This window comes from Oryzias latipes, chromosome 21 (assembly GCF_002234675.1).
Source record: "Oryzias latipes chromosome 21, ASM223467v1".
In the NCBI taxonomy this organism is placed as follows: domain Eukaryota; kingdom Metazoa; phylum Chordata; class Actinopteri; order Beloniformes; family Adrianichthyidae; genus Oryzias; species Oryzias latipes.
The window spans coordinates 11,095,068-11,108,910 of record NC_019879.2 but is presented as its reverse complement, the minus strand read 5'-3'; the positions used below and the strand labels follow the sequence as shown (position 1 = coordinate 11,108,910).

Sequence of the window (13,843 nt, the reverse complement as noted above, 5' to 3'; positions counted from 1 at the left end):
TACTGGCTTTAGCATGGGAACAAGTTTGGCGCTGCAGGATTTGAGTCCCTGATGGTAAAGTGTTTTACTGATGGTAGCCTTTGTTACTACTGTCCAAGCTCTCTGCAGGTCATTCACCTGGTCCCCCGTGTGGTTCTGGGATTTTTGCCATTCTTGTGATCGTTTTGACCTCATAGGTGAAAAAGCAAATGCTCAGAATGCACATTGAATCTAGTCTAGATTATGTCACAATGATGGGAATAAATGTGTGCAATTACCTTTGCAGTTGAATTAAGGCGGCGGGGGCTTGGTTTTGGAGGGGTGAGAGTCCCTTCGAGGGAAGTTTTAAGCAACAGGGACAGAGAGGAGTTTTTTTTCTCATTTGTTTGCGTCTTGGTGGTTGGAGACCTTACATCTTTTTCCTCAGGTTTTTGGATGATAGGATCTCTGCTATAAGACAAAAAACAACAATTAAAACTTAAAAATCTGAATACAGATGTTAAGACCTGTTTAAACCTAAAGAGGCTGTCTTAGTTTTGTTCTAAATTGAAGCAGTTAGACAAACAACTAGTATAGGCCATTAACCAAGAAAGCGCGCACAAACCTGGGCTTTCTTTTCCCCAGTGCGAGCCCTTCATGAACAAGGAAGTCTGACATGCTGACATACTGCCCTATTTTGTTGGAGCAGAACAAGGTGACAGGTACTGGGCGTTCCTCTGTAGGCTCCTAAATAATGGAACGGTAAGAGAAAAGAAGCACACACTGTATAGATAGAAGAGAGTTAAAAAACAAAAAAATAAAGATAAAAGATGTATACCTTAATAGTGATTAGAGCCACTGCCCCGCTTACGTAGTGGGAGAACAAGTCAATTGCTGTACTAGTCCAGACTGATTGCCCCCCCGTAGGCCTTACATTAAACAAAGAGAGAAAGAAGGAAGTCAGTTCAGAGGAAGACGATGGCAAAATTTCACTCCCAAATATCTACATTTCAAAGAAATTACAACAGGTGTATACATCAACATAACAACAATCTAAAACTTGGCGATGCACAAAAGCATTTGACTACTAACAATATTTCATGGTTAGGTCAACCCTAAGCAGGCTGCTGCAAGCAGGAAAGTGGGAGTAGTGGTGACTCACGTGATATCATCAAGAGAGCACTCAAGTGACATGGAGCCGATCAAAGAGGATGGCAATGGCCGCAGACTGCTGACATGCAGCTTCTCTGTGTTGCCATGGTCACATCGTCTCACCTGAACAATTAGAGTTAATCAAACATTTGACAGTAATTTTGAAGGGATGTTTTTAGCGTATACACTAGTATACACTAGTACACACAAGTTGTCACACTGCCCATTTCCCACAGACATTAAGTCAAGTCAGTTTTATATAGATGTCTAATGCACGTTCGCCTGCAGAGGAAGAACATGGAAAACTCAGGAGTTCAAATAGAAGAGAATAAAACGTTACTGATCCGACAAAAGAAAAATTACCTTTACCATAGCTCTATTAAAAACATTGGATATGAGGCGTTGTAGTCTAATAGCTGACAGGAAGAAAGATCCTGCAGTGAGGTGTTTCTGACTAAAGGAGCTCCTCAGTGCACCCAGAGTTTCATGCAGAAGTTGATGAAGCGGATTGTCCATGATGGATTCCAGTTTCTGTAACAACCTCCTCTAACCCACTAGTCACAGACTCTAGGTGACATCCCAGATGGAAGCTGGATCTCCGCACCAGGCAATCCTCTGCCTGTTTCAGTCAATTCACCTCAACCCCCCCCCCCCCACCACCACTCCGTAGAAAATGAAACACCATCATAAACTCAAACAGTCTCCTCAGCCTCTATTGCGATCTCAAGTCGCTTCTCCGGTGGTGTTTTGTTATTGCCAAGCAACAACAGCCCACCGTGTAAAATGATGCACCCGCAGACCGCTTCAGACCCAGAAATAGCAGAAAAACTGCCCAAAAAGAGGCAGTAGATATAGTCCTCATCAAACCTGTTCAGACATCCACAGATGTTAATCAGTGATGACCGTCTGTCAACATTTTCTTTAATGAAGGCAAAGAACGACCCCCCTGTTTAAAAAGAAAGTTCATTATTTTAACTAAATATATATTTGTAACTCTTACTCAGCAAAGACTAAGGCCATGACTGCGACCATTAGGTCGCATTTTGCGACCAAAATTTGAGAGTGTGCGACTGAATTTTACATCCAGTCGCACATGTGCGAACAGTAAATTTGCCTCCCCCACCCTCCGTATTTTTTATACATTAAACGTGGAAGGGGCACGTCAATGATCGATGAAATAATCAATGAGACGTGAGCGCACACGCACGCAAACACACACACAAACTCGCACACATACTCATGAGACGAGAGCACACACTCGAGTAAGTGGCTAAAATGCGTGTAGGGGGAGGGGCCTAGAGATAATCGAGCACGCGTAAACATCTGTGGGAAGGAAACGGAGACAAATATCATCACAACCTGTGGTGCATCTGAGCTATGAGCAAGCGAACCATTGATTCGTTCTTCCGACCTGCGGCTAGTGTACCAGTGCCAGAGTCTGCAGCAGGGGTCTCTAACTCGCGGCCCGCGGGCTATTTGTGGCCCCAACCTTGAAAGTTTAATTTTAATGCGTCCTGCCAGTTTGTATGAATGACACCTTTTCATTGACAAACCAATCACAGTGGAGTAAATGACTATTGGGGGCGTGACAATGACCAGGCTTGAAAGCAGGAAACCTGACAGCCCCCTCCCCAGACCACACGAAGGAGTTCCTTACTTTCCTTTTTAGAACGTATCTATTCGCTCGTAATTTTCTAAGTGCATGCAGTCCGTGCTGAACTTTTCTCTGGGCCGCATAGACCCGGAGGTTACGGTTAAGTGCGCGGCGTCGCATCCCCCCAACCAAACGGTTTATGCACGGCTGTTACGACTCCCGCGGGACTCGGGTCAGCTGAGGAGAATAACTGTCCCACACCTACATGCGTGACAGCTAACGGGGCTTGAACTTTAAACACGGTTTAGTCCGAGACGCACTTTAAAACACGTGGTGAAAATGCAAGGATAGAAGTGTTTGAGATGAACCAGCGGCTCGCCTGGATCATTGGGGAGACCAGGCCGGGGGGGGGCGATGGCGAATCTGCAGAGAGACTGAAGGAGAACAGGAAGTTGAAGTTCAATTCAGTTCAATTTAGTTTTAATATGCCTCTCCCCCTTAGTATGATCTGTGTTATTATATATTTTATATTTATTTGAATGTTTTGTAATGGATGTAGCCTTTTTTTAATCAATTGGTATTTTAAATTATTTCAATTTCTCACTTAACTACAAAAAGCGTCAGGACACATGTCCCATAATGCATTGTTTTGTAGTCATAGGGCAGGTTTCAGTCAGTTCAGTACTAAATTTCCAGCTGCGTTCGGTAGGTTGGGGCCTTGCTGCCCCCGCATATTCTCCTGATATTTTTGTGATGATTGACAGGTGATGTTGGAGCAAAAACAAAAATATATGTCACACACCAGGTGATCTGAACAGCGTTGCGTCCATCTGGGTGATCTCAAACACGCTTATTGTGCGTCTTGACTGCACTTATTTGGTGTCACCAAGATAAATTTCCATTAGTTTTTGAGCCTCTCTCTGATCTCAGGTATCTGTATCGATTGTTCTGATATCAAGTGAACATCGCCCGTTCTTTTACAGCTTACCTTCTTCTGTCAGTTTACCTTGTTGCATCTTCAAAAGTGCAGACTAAAATGTGACACTGAATTTGAAACAGAGCATTGTAATTTCTGCATCTATTCTTAAAGTATTTATTCATAATACAGTGGAAATTAGTAGATTTGGTTAGAATGTTGATTTACGGTATGGGCCCCTACATTTTCTGGTTGTGCCCCTAAAATTTTCAGTTGGGTGCCACTGTGCTCCTAGTGAAAAAAGTTAGTCTGGAGCCCTGCATGTCTGAAATCCTCCCTACCCCTAACTACTTAAAAAAAAAAAAAACTATATAGTGGAGGACTATCTAGTGCCCTTGATTTTTAAAACAATTCAGACACCTGTTCACTTCTTTTTTTTGAAATGCCAAATATGATGTCACCCATTTCCCAAAGTAAAAACTAATAAATATGAACATTTTACAAAGAGCTTCATGCATCTGCTGTGTTCTGATGACAAAAAATGTGAATAAATTTGAAAACATTTTTTTCAACTGACAAATCAGTCAAACGCAATGCATTATGGTCTGTATTCGACAGTCTACAGCAGGGGTCGGGAACCTTTTCGGCCGAGAGAGCCATAAACGCCACATATTTTTAAATGTAATTTCGAAAGAGCCATACAATAATGTAGTGTCACTTTCCCACACTGAGGCTCGGAGTCTTAACCTCTTCTTCTTCCACTTTCGGCTTCTCCCGTCAGGGGTCGCCACAGCGAACGAGTCGCATGGTAGATTTGGCAATGTTTTACGCCGGATGCCCTTCCTGACGCAACCTTCTCAAACCGGGCTTGGAACCGGCAGAGGTAGATAAGGGAACAGGGAGCAGCCCGGAGCCGAACCCTGGTTTCACGGACGGAAGGCGCCGCAAACCAGCACGAGCTAAACCGGCTCCCCGGAGTCTTAACCTCTTAAGGTTCTTTATTCTGGTTACTGTAGGCCGTAACCAACGCTGTACAATTAATTAAGCAACTCCTCAATCTCTCCTGCTAAGAGCGCCTAACCCAACTTTATATTCACTCACTGCCGCATCAGCCCTAACATTTCTCTTATTCGGCCCATAGCTGAACCCCTTTGGTCCAAACTACCTAACAACAGGCTGAGTGACAGAACTGAGAGCCAATCAGCATCTCTGCTTGATGCGTTCAACGAACTCCAGAATTTAGAACGCGACCCAGCAACAGCCACCCAGTCCAATTCAGTCCGCAACGATATGTTTAAAACTAAAAATACAAGTGAATGTGTGCATTTTATGTCATTTCAAAACTTTTAAAGTACAATAAGTCTGTGGATTCTTTTGAACAACATTGTTATGCTGTTGCTAATAAATGATGAGTATTTCTTACCATTATTACGACTTCTGGTGCTGCATGGTTTTGCTGATCATGGTCTAGTCTGGTTGACACGTGGTGAGTTTCTGCTTCATGCAGGCGTTGAGACTTTAAACGTGATCTTAGGCTGTTATGAATGTTCTGTTGATGTAAGAAAGACTGCTCACATGCAGATGCGGAGCCAAACATATACTCCCACCCTACAGTATGTGACGGGCAGCATGTTTTAAGTTTTGACAATCCCTGCGCGATTCACCTTGCTGCATGTGCCCACAACCCCGCCCCCTTTCTTCCTCACACATCCCGCTGCAACTGCGCGCTCTTTCTCATAGACGGGAGTGCGCAGTTGCAAGGACGGCAGTTCGCAGGTTTTAGGCTGTTATAAACTCTGTGAAATAATAGATGATAGTAAATTGATAGTGATGCAGATTTTTTTTCCTCAAGCACTGCTACTACTGCACGCCCCCCCTGGCATCGCATCGCACCCAAGAAGGACTGGTCTAATGAAAGAAAAAGTATAATTAAAAATTTGCCTGCGAGCCACATGTGACCATCAAAAGAGCCATATATGGCTCGCGAGCCATAGGTTCCCGACCCCTGGTCTACAGAGTATCAATGCACTCTTTTTTTTTTTCAAAGACTTCTGGGAAATTTCCAGAGCACTGGATTATGGAATTGTCAGACACCCTGAGAAAATGGCAAGTTTACCAAGTCGTGAATTGTGAGGGAATTCAGACACAACCTTAATATTATTAAGGGGAGTTTTCATAGTCAGGAACTGGTGCTAAGGTGATGAGAAGCCAAACTGGTGCCGACTAAGACTGAACTGGCACTGGAAGCAGCTCCATGGAATAGAGGGTGATCAGTCACAGGTGAGATTGATCCTTGATAAAGTTAAGCAAAATGAAGAAGCATCTGTTTGACATTGATGTTTAGATGATAGTGCACCACAGTCATGAACAACAGTAATTCAAAGATCATTCTTAAGCTTCAAGTAAATAAGATGTTAGTTTCTTGAACAAAAGTAAAACTAAAGACAAAAGCCTGTTAGCACTCCACTGCTCCCATAAACATTCAGGTTTCATCTGATCAGCTCTGTTAAAGTTTTAACACTTCATTCAAAGTTTAAACAAATTTTGTTTAATTTTTAATTTTGTTAAAAAGTTAAAATTCTAATAATTTATAGATTTACCCCAAGTTTGGTAAAATACTGTGTTAAAAGAGTGACACCTTCATTAAGTCACATCTTCCAAGTCCATTTATTCCAATTTGTGAGACCTAAAGGTAGTTCACTGTGATTAAGGTGGATCCTAATGTTGTACCTGGCCCTTTGATTCTGTCAACATTTAATTTGATATCAAAATCATGGCTTTCAGCTGCTCTGACCCCAACATCTGGAACTCTCTTCCACTGGATTTAAGAAAATGACACCCTGTCCCCCTTCAAATCCAAATTTAAAATGCATCTGTTCAGAAAATCCTATCTTTAGCACTGCCTCACCATTCTGTGTCTCCCATCCGTTTTATCTGTTTTTATTCGAACAGTGGCCTGGAGAGCCCCGAAAGGAGCTTTTAAATAAAATGTACCATTATTATTAAGATCATTGTCATCTAAAAACATAATCTGCAGGTTACAACTACAGAAACTTGGAACTCCTGGTTTGGAATACTAAAGTTAATGCATCTTGAAATAGTTTAGCTATGATCAAACAGCTAAATTCAATGTTAAAATATTATAAAAAGTACTGTTTTTCCGGAATACAAATCACAGCTTATTTGTATAGGTGCAACTTGTACATTTATTTAAAAAATAAATAAATAAATAGCAACAACCGCTAGAGGGCAATGTAGGAATGTATCAGTATTTGCTGGAACCAATCATCTGGGACATCATGTGTCAGTCCATCCATCAATGCCAGATTGCGCCACAGGCTGTCAAGGAGTTGGCGGATGCTTTGGTTCAGGTATTGAAGGAGATCCCCCTGGTGACCATCCACCGCCTAGTCATTCAGGCATGTGGAGGCCCCAAACTAATGAGCCTCCTTTTGACTTGTTTCAAAGACATTACATTAAAGTTGGATCAGCCTGTAGTGATTTTCCATTTTAATTTTGGGTATGATTTCACATATGGTTGTGTTGTCAGCCCATCCAACCATGTAAAGAATAAAGCATTGAAAAAGAATACTTCATTCGTTCAGATATAGGATGGGTTTTTGTAGTGTTCTCTATATTTTTTTGAGTAGTGTATGATTTTTTTTTCTTGTTTTCTTGACTCTGAAGAGACATTGTTCAAAAAAAGATGGAATTCTTGTGTTTGCTCATCATACTTCTGCCGTGTCAGTGGAAGTGAGGTCGGCGCAGATCTGCCCTCGCTCCCAGACTCCGTTGATGTACGCAGCGCAAAACATGTCTGCCTTCCACACCACCTCCTGTGGCTCTGTGAGTTCACACTCACTCCTCACCTTTTCACAGATCCTGCAAAAAGAATATCCTCATTGTTGTATTTGTGCTACAAAAGAAGGGAAGTGAGACTAGGGTGTCAAGACTGTTGTTCTAAATTAATGAAGAATAAATGTGCAAACATTCTGTAATGGCACAAACCTTTTTGCAGTATTTCTTATTGCTTTACTCCAGTTTGGTGGTTAAGCAGGAGGAAAGAATTTAAAATGAGGGCTATAGTGCAGTGGGTAACAAGTATTTGACCCCTTAATGATTTTGTAGGTTTGCCCACTTAAAAATTGTATGTTCATTTAAGTAGTGAGAGATAGAAAATCACAAAGAAAATAACACAGTTAATGTTCAAGAGCACCTATAAAAAAATAACATAATTTCCTAACATTCGATCAAAGTCACTGCTAACCTTTGGAGCTGTGCGTCATACTGGGTGAACTGGACATAGAAGCTGCTTGGTGAGCAGACATGGCTGATCCTGACAGTCAGGTCTTTGAGCTGATCAGGAGATCGCAGGTGAATCTGTAAGTCCAATAGTTCCTTGTTCTGTTCTCTACAATCAGTTTTGCCTGAAGGATAACTGCTTGGTTTTGCAGAACTGATCTCCAATACAGGATCCCATATGTCAGCATCATTGTCAAACAGACTGGCTTTGTTGGTTTTCATCCTGCACGAGTCACAAAGTGGGGAGAGTTAAAAAGGAAAGAAAGTTGAAATTGGACTGATGCATTCTTAACCATTTTCCCATTGCAGACTAATGAAAAAACCTCTTCCACAGTAATAAATCACATACACTCACTGGCCACCATGTGCTTGTTCAACATAAATTTCTAATCAGCCAATCACATAGCTGCAACTCATGCATTTAGATATGTAGACATGGAGTGATCATGTTAGGTCAAACCCCTTCCACTGAAAGTAGGCTCTGGACAATCTGTCAAATGCTTTAAACATTCAACGGGACGCCACCTACTTTTATTGAGGAACTTGATTGGTCATTTTATAACTTGGCTACAGCCAAAATACAATGAAAACAATTAGGATTAGCAAGAACATGTTACAGACCCACTCCAATCAAAATCCTGTTTTTAGCATTTTTTACATGTTCTATCATTTTTCTCATAATAGAGAACATTTATAAAATAATTTAAGATTAAAACTGCATTTCTGAGTATTTCTTTATTCAAATCATGTTGGATCAGGAGCAGATTTGGCCACTATTGGCTGCCTCTATTTGGACGCACAGCAAATTCGCAAACTCCACGGAGAAAGTAGGTGTGTGTGTTAGCCTGGGGGCGGTGCTGGCAGCCCAGACTCTTCCTATAGGGGCTGTTCCTCACTTATGTATGCATGAAAGTGAGAACCCACTCATTTTCTTGGATTGAGAGCGAAATGCGAGTCCAGATTAAAATACCGCTTTGGGATCGTTTTTTGTGAGGAAAAGACATAATACACTTAAAAGCAAAAAAAATAAAAGTTATTCTGCATGATATAGGCCCTTTAATAATCAAATTGAGTATTTACAAGAATCTCATGCAAAAGACAAAAATTGGAAAAGTTAAGTACAGTAAATAAAAAGGAAAAAGAAAACAAAATATTGAAAATATACAGCATTTAAATGATGTACTGCTGGAATTTTACATACTATTATTTCATAATGAAAGGGTAGAAGTCCAAATTAATAATTGTTTTTAAATATTTGTAAAGTTGTTATAGTATAGTTGTTGAATATTTTAAGTTAAATTTGAAAGCCAAAAATATCAACTTATAAATCTAATGACAAATTTACAAAAGTAGTCTTACTTGTCTTTACAGCAGGCCAGCTCTTCTTTAACCAGAACCTCAGCTATGTTAGCTTGTGCTCCATCACTCTCAAAGACTGTAACCGGTATCGGTGCAGGTCTGGAAACTCTTTCTTCACACGAAGCCATAGCAACAAAGAAATTGTTTAGTTGTAAAAAACACAAGACATGAAAACGAAAAAAAGCGCATAAATTGTACCCGTTACAAAAATGAGGACCAGCTTCTGGTATGTTAAACTGATGAATCTGCTGGTGCAGACTTCACTCCAGGTCTCTCCATCGAAAGGAATCACGTCTGCCAAACAACAGGGGATGGCCTGAACACATTGAGATGCTCAGTTATGATTTCATCTCTAAAATCAACAGAACGTAAAGCTTAAATACGATATACAACTAAGTACATTTACCAAAACAAAAGAAAGCATATTAGCATTTGAATAAACAACTGATGTTTTAAAAGAAAAAATCAATTCAGTTTACAGAGAGTGAGAACAGTTATGTGGCTCTTTCAGGGAATTTTTCTTTCTGGTACTTCAACTTGCACTGCAAAGTATATTTATTATAATGAAGAAAGTATTTAATGTTCTTTTATTCATTTCCAAAGTTTTGTTTAGAATTAAAGGACAAGTCTGTGACAACCCGTGAATAAAGCTACGTTCACACCAAACGCAATTTGCGCGTCAGATTTGGCCACTATTGGCTGCCTCCATTTGGACGCACAGCAAATTCGTTGCTTGATGCTAGTCCAGAAATGTGTTCATAAACTTGATGCCTAGATGCGTGTGGAAAGAGGTATTGGCAAATGTTTTTAGCTTCATCGCTACATGGAGCAGTCTCTGTGTATGTCTCCTTTAAAATTCATGGAAGACACAGATTATGTTTTTGTTTTTTTGTTGATGAGATTTTTGAAGAGTTCTACAAAAGCATCTCCATGTCTGGGTCCATGACATCATTCAGAGATTCTCCCCCAGTACGGTGTCTCTACACCATTTACTTCAGGAGCTGCATCTGAATGACGGTCTCCGTCAGCGGTACTTCTGTTTCTCTGTGTTCCTAGCGCTGCACTTTTCTGGACTGAGATGTCTGAGATCTTTCCGGGGATCTGTTGTAGCCAGTTCTCCTGCTTGGGGGTTTCTGCCCCGGGTGCTTCAATTACCACATCCACTTCTGTCACCTTCATTTTCCAGGCTTTCACCAGTTCTTCCGAGTCCCTAATTCTCATGTTCCTTCTTCCAGATGTTTCTGGTTGGGTGACTATTACCATCCTGTCAGTCTGGATTTGGAACTCCCACAGGTTCTCTGCTCTCTCCTTCTCTACTACATTCAGGAGTGTTTCCCATTTTGACTTTGACTTTCTGAGCCTCTATCACTCAGGTGCTCAGGGCTTGTTCTTGAGCTGCCAGGATGATTCCTTAAGTGCTGTTCTGTAGGCCAGTCTTTTCTGTTAAGACTTCTTTATATCAACCACTTCAGTTATGGTCCAGTGGTACATCCCATGCAAGGGGAACAAGCCCTGAGCCCCAGAGCAATAGAGGCTTAGATCTACCACCCCAGACAAGAACCAAGGAGTTGGCTGTACAAAGAGGGGCCTAAAACAATCCAGCACATAACTGCAGGGTGTAAGATGCTGGCCGGTAAAGCATACATGGAGCGCCGTAATCAAGTGGCTGGAATAATATACAGGAACATGTGTGCAGAATATAAACTAGAAACCCCATGGTCAAAATGGGAAACACCTCCGAAAGTAGTAGAGAAAGAGAGAACAAAGATCCTGTGGGACTTCCAGATCCAGACTGACAGGATGGTAATGATGAACCAACCAGACATTGTACAGGTGGATAAAGAACAGAGGAATCCATTGCGGTGGATGTGGCAGTACCAAGTGATGGAAGCATCAGGAAGAAGGAACATGAGAAACTGGAGAAATACCAGAGAAGAACTGGAGAAAGCCTGGAAAGTGAAGATGACAGTGGTGCCTGTGGTAATTGGAGCATTCGGGGCAGTAACCCCAAAGTTGGAGGAGTGGCTACAATAGATACCTGGAAAGACGTCAGACCTCTCAGTCCAGAAACAGCTCAGTCTTATGCTGGGCTTGGCGAAATTGTTACAATGTAACAGACAATGAAAAATTAAACAGATTTGGTGATTTGAATTACTAGAAAGAGATTAGTCCTTTTTGCTGTTGTAACCTGAATAATTGTTCATTTGCTGTGCAAATGTACTAGATTCTTCTGATGTTTCAAATAATAGAATGACCATCACTAGCCGCGGTTACATGTACAAAATACCTTGATCGGATTAGAATTCGACCGACATGGGCCCAGAAAAACTTTTCCGATTAGAACAAATGTTTACATGCGCAGCACTTTTGGTCGGAATAAATCATTTGCACATGCGCAGTTCTGTTTAAAATACCGGAAGAGGAAAAGAGTCCCGCTGTAAACAAGCCGAGCTGCCACATACATATATGTAGCAGCTCTGTAATAAACAAGATGATCTTCTAAACATGCTTTTGTTAATGTTATAGTTATTATGAAGCGCCTGTGACTATAGTTTAGGTAGTGACTATATTTAGATATTAATTTGTTTTAGTGATATTGAAACAAATTTGGATATACCTGTTCATGAAAGATAACTTTTTTTAATATCAAACTTAAAATGTGAATAAATGTCACCATGGCAGGAAGTGTGAAGAACTCATTCTTGATCTTCCGTAGGTCACTGACTGGAATGATTTTCCTATTGCCAAAATCCACATAGAGCACCTCCACTTTACTTGCTCTTGGACAACCTGCACACATGCAGAGACACAATGCAAATTATTGCAAGTAATATTACTATGCGACACACCAAAAAAATTCAACAGTTTGTGTCACATGCATTCTACGACCGTCTTATAGAACAAGCCACTAAAAGTTTTTTTTTTTTTTACTTCTGTTGCTAAAGTATGAATTTTCTTAACTTACACATCTTCACACCAGAATTATTTTTTTGCAACAGTTCAAAAGGTCTGGGTTTTGTGGGCCTGAAAAGCACCGAATTGTTAGTTATACCCAACATGTGCAACAAAGCAAATTTAGTTCTGATTTACATTTCTTTAGATGTCCTTTTTCTTCATTCATGGCTTGTAATTAAAGTGAATGTTATAAACAAGAGTAAAGTATTGTGTAGGGTGCATACAAGACGATCTTACTTATATCTGATAGCTGATTACAGTTATCACTCGCTACATCGCTGTTCATCTTTCGTGGTCTTACAGCTTTGCAGATTTTATTGTGCCGATTTCTACGTTTATTTTAATATTTTTTTTAACAGCGCCTCGTCAGTCTCCTCCGTGCCGTGCCTCCTGTACAGAATGTGTTCAATTTGCAAAATCTACATAAATCTGATCGCGAAGAGATCTTTGTTTTAAAGATACTGGACTTATTTTACTACAAAGGTTTGAGAGAAAAGCGGGAAAATCTTTGTCTGAGAAAAGAGTAGAAAAGTGTGTAGTGAGGAATTTTACAGCCTTAACACATCTAGAATTATTGTAAAAAAAATAACTCGCATCCAACTTTTGGAAAATAAAATGTCAAATTCCCTTTTCTTTATAATTTTAATTAAATGATAGAATGGGCGTTGTTGAACATGAAACAGCAGTTTGGAATATTGCTTTTGCATCTAAATTTTGAGTCAACAAATGCAGCTTCACTTTGAAAATTAAAAAGCCTTTCTGGTATTGACTTTTATTTTAAGCTATGCTATACAAAAACATCCTCACCGATGACCTGTGCTCTGTACCACAGGTTTTCTTCAAAGCGGGCAACACAGGGCTGTCCAATCTCCGGACAGTAGACTTTAAGCTCTTCATCTTCAAGCACAGCTGGAGTGTTATAGCAGTCCTGAAGTCTGGTTGTGAGCAGCAATGACTCCATGCTGTCAACCTGGTGAGATGGTGGTATTTTAATTTTTAAACAAATGGAAAGATAAAATGGAAAAGCACCAAACAGAACTTTGATGCTGCAAAACTTTATTAAAATGCTCATCTTTTTTAAGAACATCCACAACACATGGAATTGTTTTGATACCGCTTGGACGTAGAAGTCACCAGGGCTGTTGATGTGGCAGACCACCACATTGAGTTCTGTGTTGACTCTGGGATAAACTGGAGGGTAGTACAGCAAAGGCTTTCTGTCCGTAATCACTGGATAATAAAACCTTTAAAAACAAAAACAAAAACTTGTAAAGTTGATAAGAATAACAATACCTGACACCAAGTACCATATTTTAGGTCCCACATCCTTTTAGTCTCGTCACTCTCAATATCACTTTAATCTTGACACAAAGTTGAACCTCTGCTGTCTCTGTCATGCAGTATTCCAGCCTATCCACACTTCTTGGTGATCATCAACTTTTCACGCTGCTCCTCACTTTCAGTTCCTCCTCACATTTCCAGTGTTGACATTCCTTCGACTACCGTAACTTTTCAACCGTTAATGCAATTAACCTAAGTCAAGCAGATTCTGAAGCAGTGAATAGCAGCTTTGCACTCATATGCAACACCATTTACTGTCAGGATTC

At 40.5% G+C, this 13,843-nt stretch overlaps 1 protein-coding gene across 3 annotated transcripts in view; it reads right to left on the bottom strand.

The window, feature by feature from the left end:
• rnf17 (ring finger protein 17) overlaps positions 1-13,843 on the bottom strand; it is a gene marked incomplete at its 5' end in the record, with an annotated part of 42,284 nt that overhangs the window by 15,396 nt on the left and 13,045 nt on the right. For 2 of the 3 annotated variants that reach the window (XM_023950859.1, XM_023950860.1), the window contains 11 exon segments: positions 258-429; positions 584-705; positions 797-887; positions 1,121-1,233; positions 7,355-7,502; positions 7,888-8,145; positions 9,282-9,393; positions 9,480-9,597; positions 11,956-12,071; positions 13,044-13,206; positions 13,351-13,480. In XM_023950859.1, the coding sequence (XP_023806627.1) occupies positions 258-429; positions 584-705; positions 797-887; positions 1,121-1,233; positions 7,355-7,502; positions 7,888-8,145; positions 9,282-9,393; positions 9,480-9,597; positions 11,956-12,071; positions 13,044-13,206; positions 13,351-13,480 (1,543 nt within the window). 3 annotated transcript variants of the gene reach the window in all.